The sequence below is a fragment of the Neltuma alba genome, unplaced genomic scaffold (assembly GCF_004799145.2).
Source record: "Neltuma alba isolate B1F8T4 unplaced genomic scaffold, ASM479914v2 tig00011639_pilon, whole genome shotgun sequence".
Taxonomy (NCBI): domain Eukaryota; kingdom Viridiplantae; phylum Streptophyta; class Magnoliopsida; order Fabales; family Fabaceae; genus Neltuma; species Neltuma alba.
The window spans coordinates 67,358-83,562 of record NW_021636287.1 but is presented as its reverse complement, the minus strand read 5'-3'; the positions used below and the strand labels follow the sequence as shown (position 1 = coordinate 83,562).

At 32.7% G+C, this 16,205-nt stretch overlaps 1 protein-coding gene across 2 annotated transcripts; it reads left to right on the top strand.

Annotated features, from left to right (window-relative positions):
• The first annotated feature begins 3,563 nt into the window (after positions 1 to 3,563).
• Positions 3,564 to 5,035, top strand: LOC114715994 (SOSS complex subunit B homolog). Of its 2 annotated transcripts, none has more exons than XM_028900915.1 (2): positions 3,564 to 3,652; positions 4,524 to 5,035. In XM_028900915.1, exon 2 carries the CDS (start codon positions 4,537 to 4,539, stop codon positions 4,948 to 4,950), a length of 414 nt encoding a protein of 137 aa, XP_028756748.1. In that variant the 5' UTR covers positions 3,564 to 3,652; positions 4,524 to 4,536; the 3' UTR covers positions 4,951 to 5,035. The 2 variants fall into 2 exon arrangements, with proteins under 2 accessions (XP_028756748.1, XP_028756749.1); XM_028900916.1 differs by having other exon boundaries at positions 4,515 to 5,035.
• Positions 5,036 to 16,205: the final 11,170 nt, after the last annotated feature.

The following is a 16,205-nucleotide window of genomic DNA, read 5'->3' as shown; positions in this document are numbered from 1 at the left end:
TTATCCCGTCCCGTCCCGAACTCACCGGGACCAGAACGGAACGACTAGGATGAGACAAATTGAATACCCCTACTCATGAATAGTCTATTGGGTGTCGAAGTGATTTTAATTATTTTGGGTTCAGCTGTGTTTTCCGTTATCAAAACAGAGGTGAAGAAAGCATGTCCCCCTGTCTGGAAACGAAAACGAAAACAATAAATAATTTTTAAAAATGTAAATCAAATGGCCTTTTTTTCCGCACATGTTCCGAAAACTATACCAGAAATAAAAGAAATTGTTTTTATTTTTTGCTTACGTGAGCAATAAGTTATTTTTAGATCAACTAGTTTTTGCCCGAAAAGAACATTTCTTATAATGTGTTCCTTCTGTGTATTCATTTTACAGTGAATGCGACGGGATCATTGTTGTCGGATGGGCGCTAATGATGTTAATGCTCGGTCTTGCTACCTTCGGCTTTCCTTGTGTTGGTAATTATTGAATTTATCCTTTGATTAATTATTCAAAATCATTGAACTTAATTTGTAAAAGTATGCTATTTATATTTTTTTTAACTTTATACCTTCTAAATTTAATTCAATGAGTTTAGTTTTATATTTAAAGTTAAAATACATCTAACATCTCGAAATATTTTTTCAGATAAAATCAGTGTTTTAAAATTATTTGTAGTGTAATTTTATTTTTAAAATACTTAAAATGGTGCAGCCAGATGTTTGTTTGATATTTTGACCGGAATAATCCCAGGTGTCATATGGGATAAGCCAGTGACGTGTCAAGCATCTTCTTTCCTTATTACTGTTCCTTCTTCCTCAGCAGTCAGTACCCCCTCTCCCTCTCTCTCTTGATGGGCTCGCCGCAACTGCTCTGTGAAGTGGCAACATTTACCGCAGCAATTTTAGTTCCGACGCAAGTGCTGCCAAGGAACAAAGTTAGAAATTCATACGCGAGATATGTATTGGTAAATCTAAAGCAAAGAAAGAACCAAAATGAAGAGGAAAAAAATTGAAATCTGGGTAAGAAGGATCGAAGAAGGCAGAGTTAGATGGATAAGTGGAAATGGTGACTGATCCGCAGAAAGAAAAAGGCCTCTTTCTCAATCTTCCACCAGGCACAGCAATAGGGTGTAGCTGGACGGCAAGGATATCAGAATAGATCATGTGGTGGTTCTGGAAGATCTTGGCTCAGATTACTTGGAACAACTCTTGATTTCCTCGAGGAATCTTGGGCCTTCACAATTTCATTGCCAAATGTTCGAATCACCGGTGGACTTAAGAGTCAAAATCCCATCGAAAGAGATGGAAAGGGTGCTGAGGAAGAAGGAACAGTAATAAGAAGAGGAAGAATCTTGACGCTGACTTATCCCAGGGATTATTCTGGTCAAAATAAAACTGACTAAATAAACAGTTTGGATATGGGTACATAATTTTAAATACTTTAAAGGTCATATTGCACTACAAATAATTTTAGATTACTGGGTGTATCCGGAAAAATAGTTTGAAGTGCTGATCGCAACTTAAGCCTTATACTTATTTATATGTTTTGTTTTCTTGCAGATTCACAAGAACAAGACTTCAATAAAGCATTGATAACGTACATGACAATGTTGATCCTAGAACTGGGAATCTGGATCCCTATGTGCATGTATATATCTCCTCCCGAAGGTCGTTTAACGACGACAAAAATTGTTCTTCGCGTTTCATTTGTGATTTTTAATCATGTTTCAAATATTTCAGAACAAATTACATCATCAATCTCCCATTTAAATTATGGTAAAGCGTCTATATTCATCAACCTATTTTGTGGAGTTGTGAGTTTTTTCATAATCTCTGCTTTGTGTTGGCTCGACATTGATGCTGAAACGAGAGGCGGCCTTAAATGGGAACACCTTCCACTTGGATGCAACGCAGTGCTCTCTGCAACTACTCTGAATATATCAGTGTTCCAGCTCATAATCAAGAGAAGTTTTCTTCATATTCCACTCTTTGCTGCTCTGAGGGATGTGATAGATTTGATTGACTTCATTATTAGGGTGGTTCATAACAAAGAGATGGCTTAGAAGATTGAGGGTTAACTTTAAACCCTGTTGTATCATGTTTTTATGATAGATAATTTTGTTCTGGCCCCAAAGAAGTCAATTTTATTAATAATGATAATAAAAAAAAAACTACACACAGTAATAGCCACTTAAAGGCTGGAAAGAAAAAAACACTCGTAAATCCTAGAAGTACAATATATCACTCAACAAACCTAGAATACAACCAAAATGATGGCGTTTATTTTGTTCAGCTTTGCATGGTTTGATTAAAATCTGTTAAATTATTGCTTCTTTTCCAATATCATTATCAATATGAATTTAATTCTTGACATTTTATATCATGTCTAATTCACTAATTTATGTATTACTTGTTCGGAAGTTGTATGCAATTCAACCCAACCAAAACAAAGCAGAGGCCAAAAAGATAAAATTACTTAAATATATGAAGTTGGAATATCTAGACCTCATATATCTGCGTATTACTTATTAATTAGGAAGCGGTGTGAAACCAAGCGATGCTTAAGAATTTTAAAAAGATAAAATTACTTAAATACATGAAGAATTTAAGAGGTCTGAAGAAATTAACCATCCAATAATTTTGAATTTAAATTTTTTACTTTATAACAGTCTCAGTCACACTGTTGTTTTCTAATCCCAGAACCAGCCTCGTTAACATAAAGCAATGCACTTTTGCCAAACTTTTTCTAAATGATCAAGCTCCATTGTCAAATCATAGTATAATACACTATAAAGCAGAAATAATATATATCACATAACTCTCCAATATTACTCCATAAGGAATTTTTCAAAAGACTTTTTTGATTTAGGAGTGTTTAGATAGGGAAAATCCCAAAAAAATAACTATTGAATTTCAAAGTTCTAAATCAGTATTCGTTACTATATTCATAAAGAAAATGACTACATTCAAAGAGCAAATGACAACTCATTTTTGTAGTAATTCCTAATTTGACATTTTGAAATTTAGCAGTCACTTTTTTGGGATTTTCCCGTTTAGATATCCCTAAAGTACTTTTTAAGAATTTTTTTTTTTACAAATCAAAATAAATTCCTTCATATATTTATTTCGTATATTATAAAATTATTTTTAAAATCAAACTTTTCATTTAAACGCTTCCTTAAACATAATCTGTAAAAGTATTCAATGATTTTTCATTTTTGCCTTTCAAAATTTTAGGAGTCATCCAGGAAAAAGTCTGACCTATTTAGCTTGTTTCCTGTTTGGCCAGAATGAAAAAACCGACAAAAAAAAAAAAAAAACTCTTGGGTCGATTTGAAAGGCGCTTTGAGCAATCTCTTTCAGTAAAGCGTCTGGGGTAGAGCAACTCGGCGTCCACAATCACGGGGTTCGGTGATCGGCGAGAAGGGACGATGATACACTGCAGCTGCAGTACGATGGTATCCCTCACCGCTTCGCGGTCGCCGTCTCCGTCTCCGGCTAGACATCTCCACTGCTCCATACTGAAAGATTTCAGTAATTGAATCCTCATCCTAGTTACCGAATGCTTGAGCCTCACTTGTTCAGCTGATTCTATCACGACCGACGATTCCCTGCATCAAGAACTCCTTGGAAACGTCGGAATCGCGGCGTCGTCGAAGAAGGTTAGACACTTCACACTCAGGTCTCTAATATCGATTCATGCGAAATTAATTTAGTTTGAATTCCTTGCTGCATGTTGATTTGGGATTAGACGAAAATATTTTAGATGGTATTTTGCGTGTAATGATGCAAACTTTTAATCGAACGAGTTTGTTTTAATTTTACGGATTACCAATATAAAGTCCTTGTCAAACGTCGCAGAATGGTTAAGATGATAAGATTCAAGCATAGCTGGTTCAAGCTGTAAATTATGGGGCATGTTTAATGGCCTGGAGTTAGGCAGGCATATATCGAGCATCAATGTCTCTCTGACTTGTCAAACACAGATACACTATATGTATTGGAGTATAAATCTCTCGAGCATAAATTGATTCCCCGTTAATTACATTATGTAAATTTGACATGGAACATTGAAATAGTGGCCAGTTGAATCAGTGAGGTCTTGAAGTGAGGTTTTAAGTTTGCAGATGTGGATGTAACAAGGTTTTTATAGACAAATAGATTTGGTTTTTCTGCCGTTGATCTTTGCTCTGGCTTCAATTATTGTTTCATGATAATTGAAGAAAAGTTCCGTTGTTAGAATTTTGGCTAATGAAGTATTGTAACAAGTAATTTATAAGCTGTGTAGATTGAGTTAACGTATTTTAATTTCCATCTCATTTCATCCAAACACAATGCTGGCTTTATCAACTGCTACTCAACTGTTACAATACCTAACATGTGATTGTGTCGATGTACTGTCTGTATGCAATTATAAGTTATCCTGGTTTTCTATTGCTGAGGTGCCCATGGTAAGGTTATATACTCTGAAACATAATCTCTGTCTCTTTTTCATGTCCGCTAATGAAGTTATTTTCCTTCAAGTTCTTGCAGCAAGGAAGCATTGATGCTGCTTCTCAAAGAGATAGTGCCTGCAGCACGGAACAACATAGATGCAAAATGTATACTTCTGGAGAAAGGAAGGACAACATTAGAAGGGCAAAATAAGACATGCTTGGCACTTGTAGCTGATGAGACTGCAGCAGTTCACTATCAGTTCTGGGGCGATGAGTGTGACGTTTTCGAGCCAGGCGACATCATCCATTTGGCCAATGGTATTTTCTCTTACCACCGTAGTAATCTTGTACTAAGGGCAGGCAAGAGAGGGAAAGTAGAGAAGGTAGGAGAGTTTACTATGGCCTTTGTTGAGACACCAAACTTGAGTGAGATTCATTGGATTCCTGACCCCACTAATCCTAAAAAGTATGTTCAGGAATATGTAATATCTCCACACTCTCGTGTTTTCCCTCCAATAACTTAAGTAATGAGCACTTTTATTGTCATGAACTTGTTCTCCACACAGTTCAAACCAAATCTCTGGGCTGATAACTTTGCTTTTGCTTTAATAGCTTTTAATGTCGTTGAGTTGTTTCTAATACATCGGCACTTATGGTCTTAATGTTGAATGAATATTTAGCGTCTCTCACGGAAATCATTTGCTTTAATAATTAATGATGTTATTGAGTTGTTTGTTCCTGGTCCGTATCCGCTTCTATGTTCCAAATTAGATGGGATATTCATATTGATAATTATACTCTTGATTTTCCCGAATTACAAAGTATATAATAATAGTCACAACAGATTAATATAGACATTAATCAACCTAAATCAAATCCTACTTGTCTCAAAGATCGTTTCATAATCGCATTCAACCACATAAACTATAGGTCGAACATGATCGTTTTATTATGATTGATCATTAATTTCTTGTCCGTTATATAGGCAATCTGCGAACATTAAAGGAAAAAAAAAACTGTGTAATTTATGAGAGTAAAATGCTGTCATAAGTGGCATGAATTGAAGAAACTACTATTTCTGAAAACGAAACAAAATATGCTACTCTCTTCAATCCTTAATATGGGACCCATTAGAACCGAAGAAGTATATTCAACCCTAAATATAATATTTGTTTTGAGTGTTTTTCCCTTCTAGCTCCAGTCTTGTTCTCTTGGCTCAAACTAAGCACATGGTTTATCAACACGGTGCTTTCTCATTTCCCCATTGGAGAAGCTTTTAGATACAAATGAGAAACATGCACCCCTTACAAAAGTGAAAGAAGTAACCACTAGCATCTGCGGAGGCGAGGGAAGATCAAGCAACCACGTCTCCACCAGAGACACAGTTTTGCTGAATAATTCCTTCTATTACTGAACAAGCTATTCCACAGTTCCCTAATGAGATCATTCAGTTACTATACTCTCTTTGTGGATTATATAGACAATCCATAAACGTTGCTTAAAAAAGACACACATCAACAGACCAAAACAAAAATGAAATTAAGCACGAAGAAATGCTTCACATTTTATACCCTTTTATTAACCTTTTATAATGGGAGACCAATGAAATATAATATATATATATATATGTATGTATGTATATCTTCCCCCTTTTAGGGATTTAGTTAATCTTCCTTTTAAAAAAGTTGTTTTCTTTGGTAATGTGCTTTGTTTTCATCAACTATGCTGAACGAGGCTACACATTTTCAAAAAAAAAAAAACCACACACACACGCACAACGTGATCGGAGCCCCACCTTATGTTGTGACAATGTTTTAGGGTGCTTTATCTGGATTGCATAATTAAGATCATTTATTGATAATATTTTGAGGTTTATATATATATATATATATATATATATATATATATATATAATTCGAATGTTTTAGGGCTTTTCCTGCGCTGCGGAGTGCGGATCCAACGTAGCTCATTTTTAATTCTAAGCATTTTTGTATCTCACATATGTACTTTGAACCTAGTAAAATCGTTTTTAAAATTATGATTTGATTTTTATCCACACTAAAAAATAAATGAATAGACTTATGGCTTGTTTTAATGTGTTGAAAATAATTCTTTTTATCATATTTTGGGTTTTTTTTATTGTCTCTTGAAATTTTCTAATTTTTAAGCACAAATCAATGTTATTCGATTCTAGATATAAGAATTAAGTAATGAGTTTTTTGTTTTAAATATAAAATTTTAAATTATTTTATTTTTTAAATTTATAAATTTATATTTTTTCTGATCTTGAATTTATAAATTTTTATTCAAATTATCTGTATTGATTACATAGTCCCAAGAGATTTTTATTTACTAGATGAGCATCTTAAAAAGGCAACACACCTTTTTTTAAATGTTGTTTCGTTGCCAACCGCGCCATGGGAAAATTACATAAACTATAGGTCATTCCTATTTCAAATGTCCATATGTCTACCATTTAGAATATCTGGGATCAACTTTAAGCTGAGTCAAGAAAGTAACAGTTAAACATAACATTTCTGTTAGCCTGGGATATGGACGCACCATTTTAATTAGTTTAGGATACTGTATGCATCCAAAATTACTTTAGGCCACTGGACGCACCTGGGTAAATAGTTCAAGGTGCTGGGCATACCTTAGCCCTAAAATATATTATACCTGAGTTTCAACATAAGAATTAATTGATTAATTTAAATAGATTAAAAAATTAATTAAATAAATTATTTGTAATAAATAGATATTATCTTTTATAAAATATTCTTATTAATCATATGTATTGGCTGGATTATTATTTGATAAAACCTTTAGTATCCACAACTACTATAATGACTACCTTAAAAAAATAAATAAATATAAAAAACAAAATGAATTGAAATCTTATATTTAAAACTAAATTAAATGTTAAACTAACTCTTATATCAATAGAGATGCACAATCCAAACTTGGACAAAATTCAGAGTACGAGTGGCCGAAGAAAAAAGCTTTCCTTCTTTCCTATTTTTTTATTTTAGAAGTACGTGGATAAGACCAAATCATCATTCTAAGAATGATCTTACGACACTGAGAACAATTTTCTTTCGAATGTGTTTTGTTTAGTGCTTTTGTGGAACGGGGAAAAAGCTCTTTCGCCATGGGATAAAAAGGGACCTGGACCCTTTCCTGTTTTTTGAGGGAATCATTAGCCGTAGATGGAATGGAGGGTGAGGATTAGAGAAGAGGATACGGTTGGGGTACGTTTTGACAGCACCCACGTGTCTGGGAAGTGGGAAGTGGGAACTGGGAAGTGGGAACTGGGAACTGGGAACTTGGTCTTTCTCACTTGGAGGGTGAGAATCATTAGCACTTTGTGGCTTCTGTCTTTCTGACTTGGTCTTGGCCTTTGCGTTCATCAGGCGTTCTATTTCTCAGATAAAAAAAAAAAAAATCAGGCGTTCTATTTAAGGCCTTCATTCTTCAGCAAGCAGCGTCTGAAATCAAAACCGATCACCAAGCAATCTATCTGGTTGCCCTTGCGCTTGCCATTATGATTCTCTCTCAGACCCATTCTCAGACTCATCATCTTCCGGCGCCGACGGCGGATGTGCAGTTGCAGATCATCAACAACAACGCCGCCGCCACCGACGACAACATCCATACAGAAAGCTTGGTTTTCCATCTTCCGAGGTATTGTTTCTGATTCCACTTTCGGCTATGTAAATTTATCACCGTTTACAAGTCACGTTAATTTGTATATTTATTAATTTTTTCATAATCTAGAAAAATAAGAGAGGATATTAAAAAAGATTATTATGATATTTTAGAAAAAATATGTTGTATTTCTTATAATTAACTAATTTATCTAACTTTCTTAATCTAATCAAATTAAATAAATAAGTCTTATATTAAAGATAAGAATAGTATTAATCTTGTATAAGGAGCAGTGAAATGGCTATGGCTCGTTAGCTGTACGTTCTCTCTCTCACACTTTGTAAATAGCTAAATATTTAGGATTTAAGAAAATATTTAGGTCAAATTACTTATATTTATTATGTCAAATTTTCTGATCATATACGGCTAAGTGTTTTATTTTTTTTTCTATTTGGGTTTATTTTTAAATGTTATTAAATACTAATATTTTAAAAATAAAACATATGATCATGCATGATGAGAGAACTTGACATAATGAATATAAATATAGTCCAAATATTTAATGATAAAAAACAACTCAAGTACATAAAGGCAGAGCTAAATAGTTAATGATAATAAATATGTATATTAATACCCTCTTCGATCTTATTTATAAACTTTAAATTTGAGAAATGATGTGTTTCATTTTATAAGTTTTAATTTGGAATTGTCTCAACATTTAATACATATTTTTTAATATTGTCCTCAATTATTTTTCTCTTATAACATTTTTCCATGTATTCTCTGTTATCTGTTTTTTTATTTATTATTATAAGAGCATATTTAAAAACAAAAATATATTTATAACTTATTTATTATTTTTAATTAATTATTTCTCATCTCAACTAGTTATTTGAAGTATTTTACATAGGAAGCAGTACACCACATTTCTCAGATTTCATTGGCATCCGAACTGTGTTTAATTGAAGTTTTTCTCGCCAGGGTATTTAATTGGAGCTTAGAAAACAGACAAAAATGGTGGCCCTGAATACGATCTATTTTAACGCATAAATGTTTATTTGAATTTTTTATTATATCTATTCCTTCAAGGAAGACTCGATGGAAAGTCAAACCTTTCTAATGCAAGAAAAGAGAACCTCAAGGGTCAAACCGTCAAACACAGAGATGGCCCGAAGGTTCTTTTTTTTTTTTTTGTCTTTGGCAACAAAAGTTACGGTTTATTTAATAATATAAAAAAAAAGGGAAATTAATCTTTTGGCCCCTATAGTTTTTACTCATTTGTAACTCAGTCCCTATACTTTGACTCGCTGCAACTCAGTCCCTATAGTTTTGACTCGGCTGTAACTCAGTTCCTGAAGTTTGATTCACTGCAACTCGGTCCCTATAGTTTTAACCATTTTATAATTTAGTCCCTTCTTTTATTAATTTATTTTTCAAAAACACAAGGACTAAATTATAAAATGGTTAAAACTATAGGGACCCAGTTGCAGCGAATCAAACTTCAGGAACTGAGTTATAACCGAGTCAAAACTATAGGGACTGAGTTGTACCGAGTTAAAGTATAGGGACTGAGTTACAAATGAGTAAAAACTATAAGACCAAAAGATCAATTTTCCCTAAAAAAAATTTTGCTTCCAAATTATAATTACATCTAAAATGACAGGGTTTTTGGTTGAATAAAAAATTATTTTAAAAAATATTTTCATTTAAATCAAAATAAAACTCTTTTCACATGCTTATTTTGTATGTCATAAAATTATTTTTAAAATCATGGTTTGTTTTCCACCAAACATCCTAAATAAAAACAAAAATAATAAATAATTTTTAAATAAGTCAATCAAATAGCTTTTTTGTCCTGCACAAGTTCCTAAAACTATAGCAGAAATAAAGGAAATTGTTTTTTTTTTACTTACGTGAGCAATAAGTTATGTGATATTTTAGATCAACTCCCCCCCCCCCCCCAAACCAAAAAAAAAAAGAACATTTCTTATAATCTATTCCTTCTGTGTATTCATTTTACAGTGCATACAACCGGATCATTGTTGTCGGATGGGCGCCAATGATGTTATCGCTCGGTCTTGCCACTTTCGGCTTTCCTTGTATTGGTAATTATTGAATTTATCCTTTGATTTATTATTCAAAATCATTGAACTTAATCTGTAAATGTATGCTATTTATATTTTTTAATTTTATATTACTTCCAGTCATTAATATAAGAGCTAGTTAAATAATTTAAGTAGATTAAAAAAACTAATTAAATTAGTTATTTGTAATAATATGTGTTGTTTTTCTTAAAATATCCTTACTAGTCAAATATATTGGCTAGAACTACCACCATTATAAGGATTACTTTAAAAAAATGGATAAATATAAGAAACAAAGTAATTGAGATTTTATATTTAGAACCAAAATAAAAATTAAATGAGCTCTTATATTAAGAACTGAAGGTAGTAAGTTTTATGCTTATTTATATATTATTTTATTTTCTTGCAGATTCACGAGAACAAGACTTCAACAAAGCATTGATAACGTACATGACAATGTTGATCTTAGAACTGGGAATCTGGATCCCTATGTGCACCTATGTATCTCCTCCTAAAGGTCGCTTAAAGAAGACAAAAATTGTTCTTCGTGCTTCATTTGTGATTTTTAATCGCGTTTCAAATATTTCAGATCAAATTACATCATCAATGTCCTATTTAAATTATGGTAAAGCGTTTATATTCATCAACCTATTTTGTGGAGTTGTGAGTTTTTTCATAATCTCTGCTTTGTTTTGGCTCAACATTGATGCTGAAAAGAGAGGCAGTCTTAAGTGGGAACACCTTCCACTTGGATGCAACGCAGTGCTTTCTGCAACTCTTCTGAATATATCAGTGTTCCAGCTCATAATCAAGAGAAGTTTTCTTCATTTTCCGCTCTTTGCAGTTCTGAGGGATGTGATAGATTTGATTGACTTCATTATTGGGATGGTTCATAACAAAGAGATGGCTTAGAAGATTGAGCGTTAACTTTAAACCTTGTTGTATCATGTTTCTATGATAAATAATTTTGTTTTGGCCCAAAAGAAGTCAATTTTATTAATCACAAAAACAAAAACTACACACAGTAATAGCCACTTAAAAAAAAAAAAAAACTCATATACCCTAGAAGTACAATCTATCACTCAACAAAACCAAAAGAAACCTAGAATACAACCAAAATGATGGTGTTTATTTTGTTCAGCTTTGCATGGTTTGATTAAAATCCTTCAAATTATTGCTTCTTTTCCAATATCATTATCAATATGAATTTAATTCTTGACACTTTATACCATGTCTCATTCACTGATTTATGTATTACTTGTTAGGAAGTTGTATGTAATTCAACCCAACTAAAAAAAAGCAGAGGTCAAAAAGATAAAATTACTTAAATATATGAAGTTGAAATATCTAGACCTCATACATCTGCGTATTACTTGTTAATTAGGAAGCTGTGTGAAACCAAGCGATGCTTAAATACATGAAGAATTGAAGAGGTCTAAAGAAATTAACCATCCAATAATTTTGAATTTAAATTTTTTACTTTATAAGAGAGTTTATAAAAATTGTTTTTTTTTTAACTTTCACTAAAAAGGTTAACTTGAATATGACAAAGAAGTATGGCCTCGTTTGGATATCTTGATTTGATGAAAACGGAAAGGTGATTCGATGCATGCAATAATGTCCATTATGCTCTCATCATCATCACTCTTGGTCGGAAAAAAATCATCACCACTTATTAATAAAGGAAAATTGGTTAAAAATCTCACTTTGACAAATTAATTGGAGAATGAGACCTGCAAAAAATATAAAAGTGTGGTTTCTCAAATTTTAGTAAATGTGATAAAAAAAAAGAAGACCATATTTCCCCGGTGGATGCTAATTGCATATGATGGGTTTTCATGATCTTTACTTGCATATGTTGAATCCTCACTTGTATATGATTAATTACATATGACAGATGTTTATTTGCATATGACTTATTGCAATTCACTTGCATGTGATGAATTCCTACTTACATATGGGTCCTTATTACATGTTAATGCTTAATACGAATGATAATTGTATATGATAGATCCTCACTCGCATATGATAGATGCTTAGTTGTATATGGGTTTTTATGTTATTACATATGGGATCTATATCACAATATGCAAATCACCTTCCCTAATGTACAAATTCCATAATGTTAATTTGTAGATAAGAAAAAGAATCTAGTTATGTAAATAGTATATTCAATGGGAAGTTATGTTCACCAAATACTACCTGTTCTTCCTAAAGGAATAAGGGCTAGTATTGTTGATTCACGCATTAATTCTTTTTATTTGTGGGATCACTGCACGATATTCAAATTGACAAAGAATATGCGTTTGTCTTCATCCTCTTCATGTGCTAATGCAGAAAAATTATCTATATTTTCTAAGTGGATATTGGACAGTTAGGATGGCAAATTAGGGTTATCGCATGATGGTGTTGCAGAAATTGAGATTTCAGATAACTTACTATTCCTATATGGTGATGATCCTATCAATGCAATCGTATAGTCCACTTATCCATGCTTGATGGATAATTTAAACTGCAATAACTATTTCAATGATAGAGCTGTACTAGTACCAACTATTAAGATGGTTAATGTCATCAATGATCACATGTGCAACACATTACTTGGTGATGCTTTTGAATTTCTTAGTTATGACTCTATATGCAAGACAAACGATAATAGTGACAGGTTTGACAACTTATATATATTGAATTCTTGAACACCATATCTTGTCTGGGATGCCTCCTTATAAGTTGACATTAAAAGTTGAAACACCTATAATGTTGTTGAGGAACATTGATCATACTTCTGGACTATGCAATAGGACACGACTTAGGATGTTGAAGCGAGGGAAAATAGTTAAAGAGGCAATCACATTGAATGGAACAAAACCAAATAAGAAGGTTCTCATTTATAGAATGAATATGAATCCCTATGAGAGTATATGCCCATTTTGCATGCAACAAAGGCCATTTCCGATCATCTCTCATTTGCCATGACAATCAATAAAAGTCAAAGATAGTTTCTATGCGGAGTTGGTTTATATCTACGTAAGCTAATTTTTACACATGAACAATTATGTGTTGCTTTGTTTAGAGTTAGAAGCCTGGGGGATGAAAATTGTGGTTGGTGATGGAAATAATGAGCTTGTTAATACCGCGAAGAATGTGGTGTACCTAGAAATATTTAGAAATCTGTAGTGATTCTAATGTGGTGCTTTAGTATCAGTTGATGGTATGAGTAGTTATATTTTGTCTTTTTATGTAATGGACAATGAATTTGTTGTTAAAGTTCATTGATGTAAAAATTGATGTTTTGTTGTTTTATTATAATTAAAGATATATTTCGTATATTGCATTCAACCCGTACAGAGCACAGAATGCACAAGCTAGTTCATATTGATAATTATGTTGCTTCCTCATCGTTGACTCTATATTATATATACCAACAAGATAGTCCAAGTTAGTGCTGTTTCAAGCTCTTCTCTTTCTCCTCTTTGTGTTTATGTTGTGTTTTTTTGGTAAAAGTTTATGTTGTTGTTTCTTTCTGTCTCTTTTTTAGTTTTTTGATGGGCTTTTGTGCATTTATTATAATCTTTCATGTAGAAACACCCAAAAGTTTACGTATTATTTTCCTTAGTTTTTAATAAATTATTTTTTAATAGAAAATATATCAATATCATCGTTATTATAAAATATAAAATGTATACTGAGTTATATTATTTATAAATAATGAACAGTATAACTTGTTTTTGCTTCCCTTTTGGAAAAACAATACAGCTCGTTTGTCACAGCAGCATTTATGGGAAATAGCTCAAGAGGAAGAGAAGGTTATATAGCAAAGCCATTATCAAAACAGGGATCCTGAAGCCTTGAAGTGTACTGATAAGATAGCCAAAATGGCTCATGAAGCAAATCAAAGCATTGAGATGATATGGAATCCTCCTGAATCATGTATTGATCTTTTGCAAACCGACTTAGAGGATGTCTGGGAACATATAAAAGTGCTTTGAAAAAGTATTTTTTTTGCAAAACGAAGCAAACTTTTTTACATATTTACTTCATATGCTGTAAAAATATTTTTAAAACTATGATTTAGTTTCCATCCAAACACCCCCTTCAAAAGGTATTTCTCACTAGGTTTTTAGTGTTAGATACCGTGTGTCTGTAGCACTTTTCAAGAGTAAATCTTGTCTGTTAAAAAAAGAAAAGAAAAAGGGTCCAGCACTTTCTTTTTAATTTTAAGCTCAAATTCAGCATTCCATGCCCGAAAAGGTCAACCAGAGAGCAGTGGCAAATCCATACATCCATGTATTACCATTGTTTTACGAATTCATGATCGTCAATGACAAACTTTATTTACAAGAACAAATATACAACTAGTAAGGATATATAAACAAGCCATAAGAAATAAAATAGATAATTTACGTGCACCATATAAATAGAGTAATCTCATACACACACCTGGTTCTGATATGAAAAATAGTGTTATTTAATGTAAGAACATTTATTTATTATTTTGGTTGTTTCCTCAATCAATATAATGAAAGAGTTGGAGATTACTTTTCTTTCAGTTAATACAATTTTTCATCTATCAAGTTTGCATATTTTTTGTTTTAGTTTCTCGACTTTCAAACTATAGGTTTTGATCTATTAAAGAAAAAAATTGTTTAGATTTTTATTAAATCATGGGTTAATACAATGATCAGTCCTTGTAATTTTCATTCATTTTGGTTTTGATCCCTGGAGCTTGAAACCCGTGGTTTTAGTTAGGGAGAATGACATTGAGGTCCCACAGAAGCCAAAATACAGCAAAAAAGTCCCCTGAAATGTCATAATGTTTCTGAAGTCCCAAAGGGACCTCAGTGTAATTCAGTAAAATGGGACTGGACGTTTTTACCCCTAATGAGATAAATTCAAATCTGTTGAAAGTTATCCCATTTTCATTGGAAAATCCAAGCACTATTCGGCCGAAGGGAATAAGAAAGAGGAACCCAACGTTTACCCTTTTTCTTCCACATTGTCACTCAAAAATTCCGACACTATGTTGAAATCAAGTGTTGACAAAAACTAGGCAAAAGTTTCGGCGTGTTCCTTCCCATTTGCTCCCAATTTCTGGTTCAAAAGCTATCATTCAAGGTAGTGGTCGTCGGCGTCGTGAGCTATCATTGAAGGGGTTGCTGGTCGGCGTCTGATTTCTGGTGTGATTATGCTCTTTCTTCTTGCTAATCAGCAACTAATTTAACTCAACATTACAAAAGTTTCGGCATGTTCCTTCCCATTTGCTCCCAATTTCTGGTTCAAAAGCTATCATTCAAGGTAGTGGTCGTCGGCGTCGTGAGCTATCATTGAAGGGGTTGCTGGTCGGCGTCTGATTTCTGGTGTGATTATCCTCTTTCTTCTTGCTAATCAACATCTAATTTAACTCAACATTACAAAAGTTTCGGCGTGTTCCTTCCCATTTGCTCCCAATTTCTGGTTCAAAAGCTATCATTCAAGGTAGTGGTCGTCGGCGTCATGAGCTATCATTGAAGGGGTTGCTGGTCGGCGTCTGATTTCTGGTGTGATTATCCTCTTTCTTCTTGCTAATCAGCATCTAATTTAACTCAACATTAGTTCTTGATTGTTGTAGTATAGTTTTGTTTCGGTATGATATGAAATAGCTTTTACAGTAATTGTTGGTCTTTTTAGTGATAATAAGGTTAATTATTCTGATTAATAAAGAATTCAATGAAAACTTTTCCTGGGTTTCTCAACATCTTTTTAAATTTTCAACTTATACATTCTTTTTCCTCTAATAATCATGTCACATAAATTACTCCTTCATCGCTGTTTTCTTCCTTTATTATTATGTTAGTTTATGAAACTGTTAATGGAAAGAAAGTAGCTCATGGAGGATGTCGAACTCAGTAAAAGGTTTTTCTTTTGTCTGAAAAAAATAGCACAGCAAGAGAAAATGAAACAAAATGGAAATTAGTAGAGAGTGATACTTAAAATGTTGTGATGTAATGGTTGCCTCACCAGAAGGGAATGGGTAATGGAGATAAATGTCTCTAATGGGGACAATGATTAAT

Bases quoted from the DNA above. Each gene is read 5' to 3' on its own strand.
- LOC114715994 (XM_028900915.1), top strand. From the start codon at position 4,537: ATGCTGCTTCTCAAAGAGATAGTGCCTGCAGCACGGAACAACATAGAT.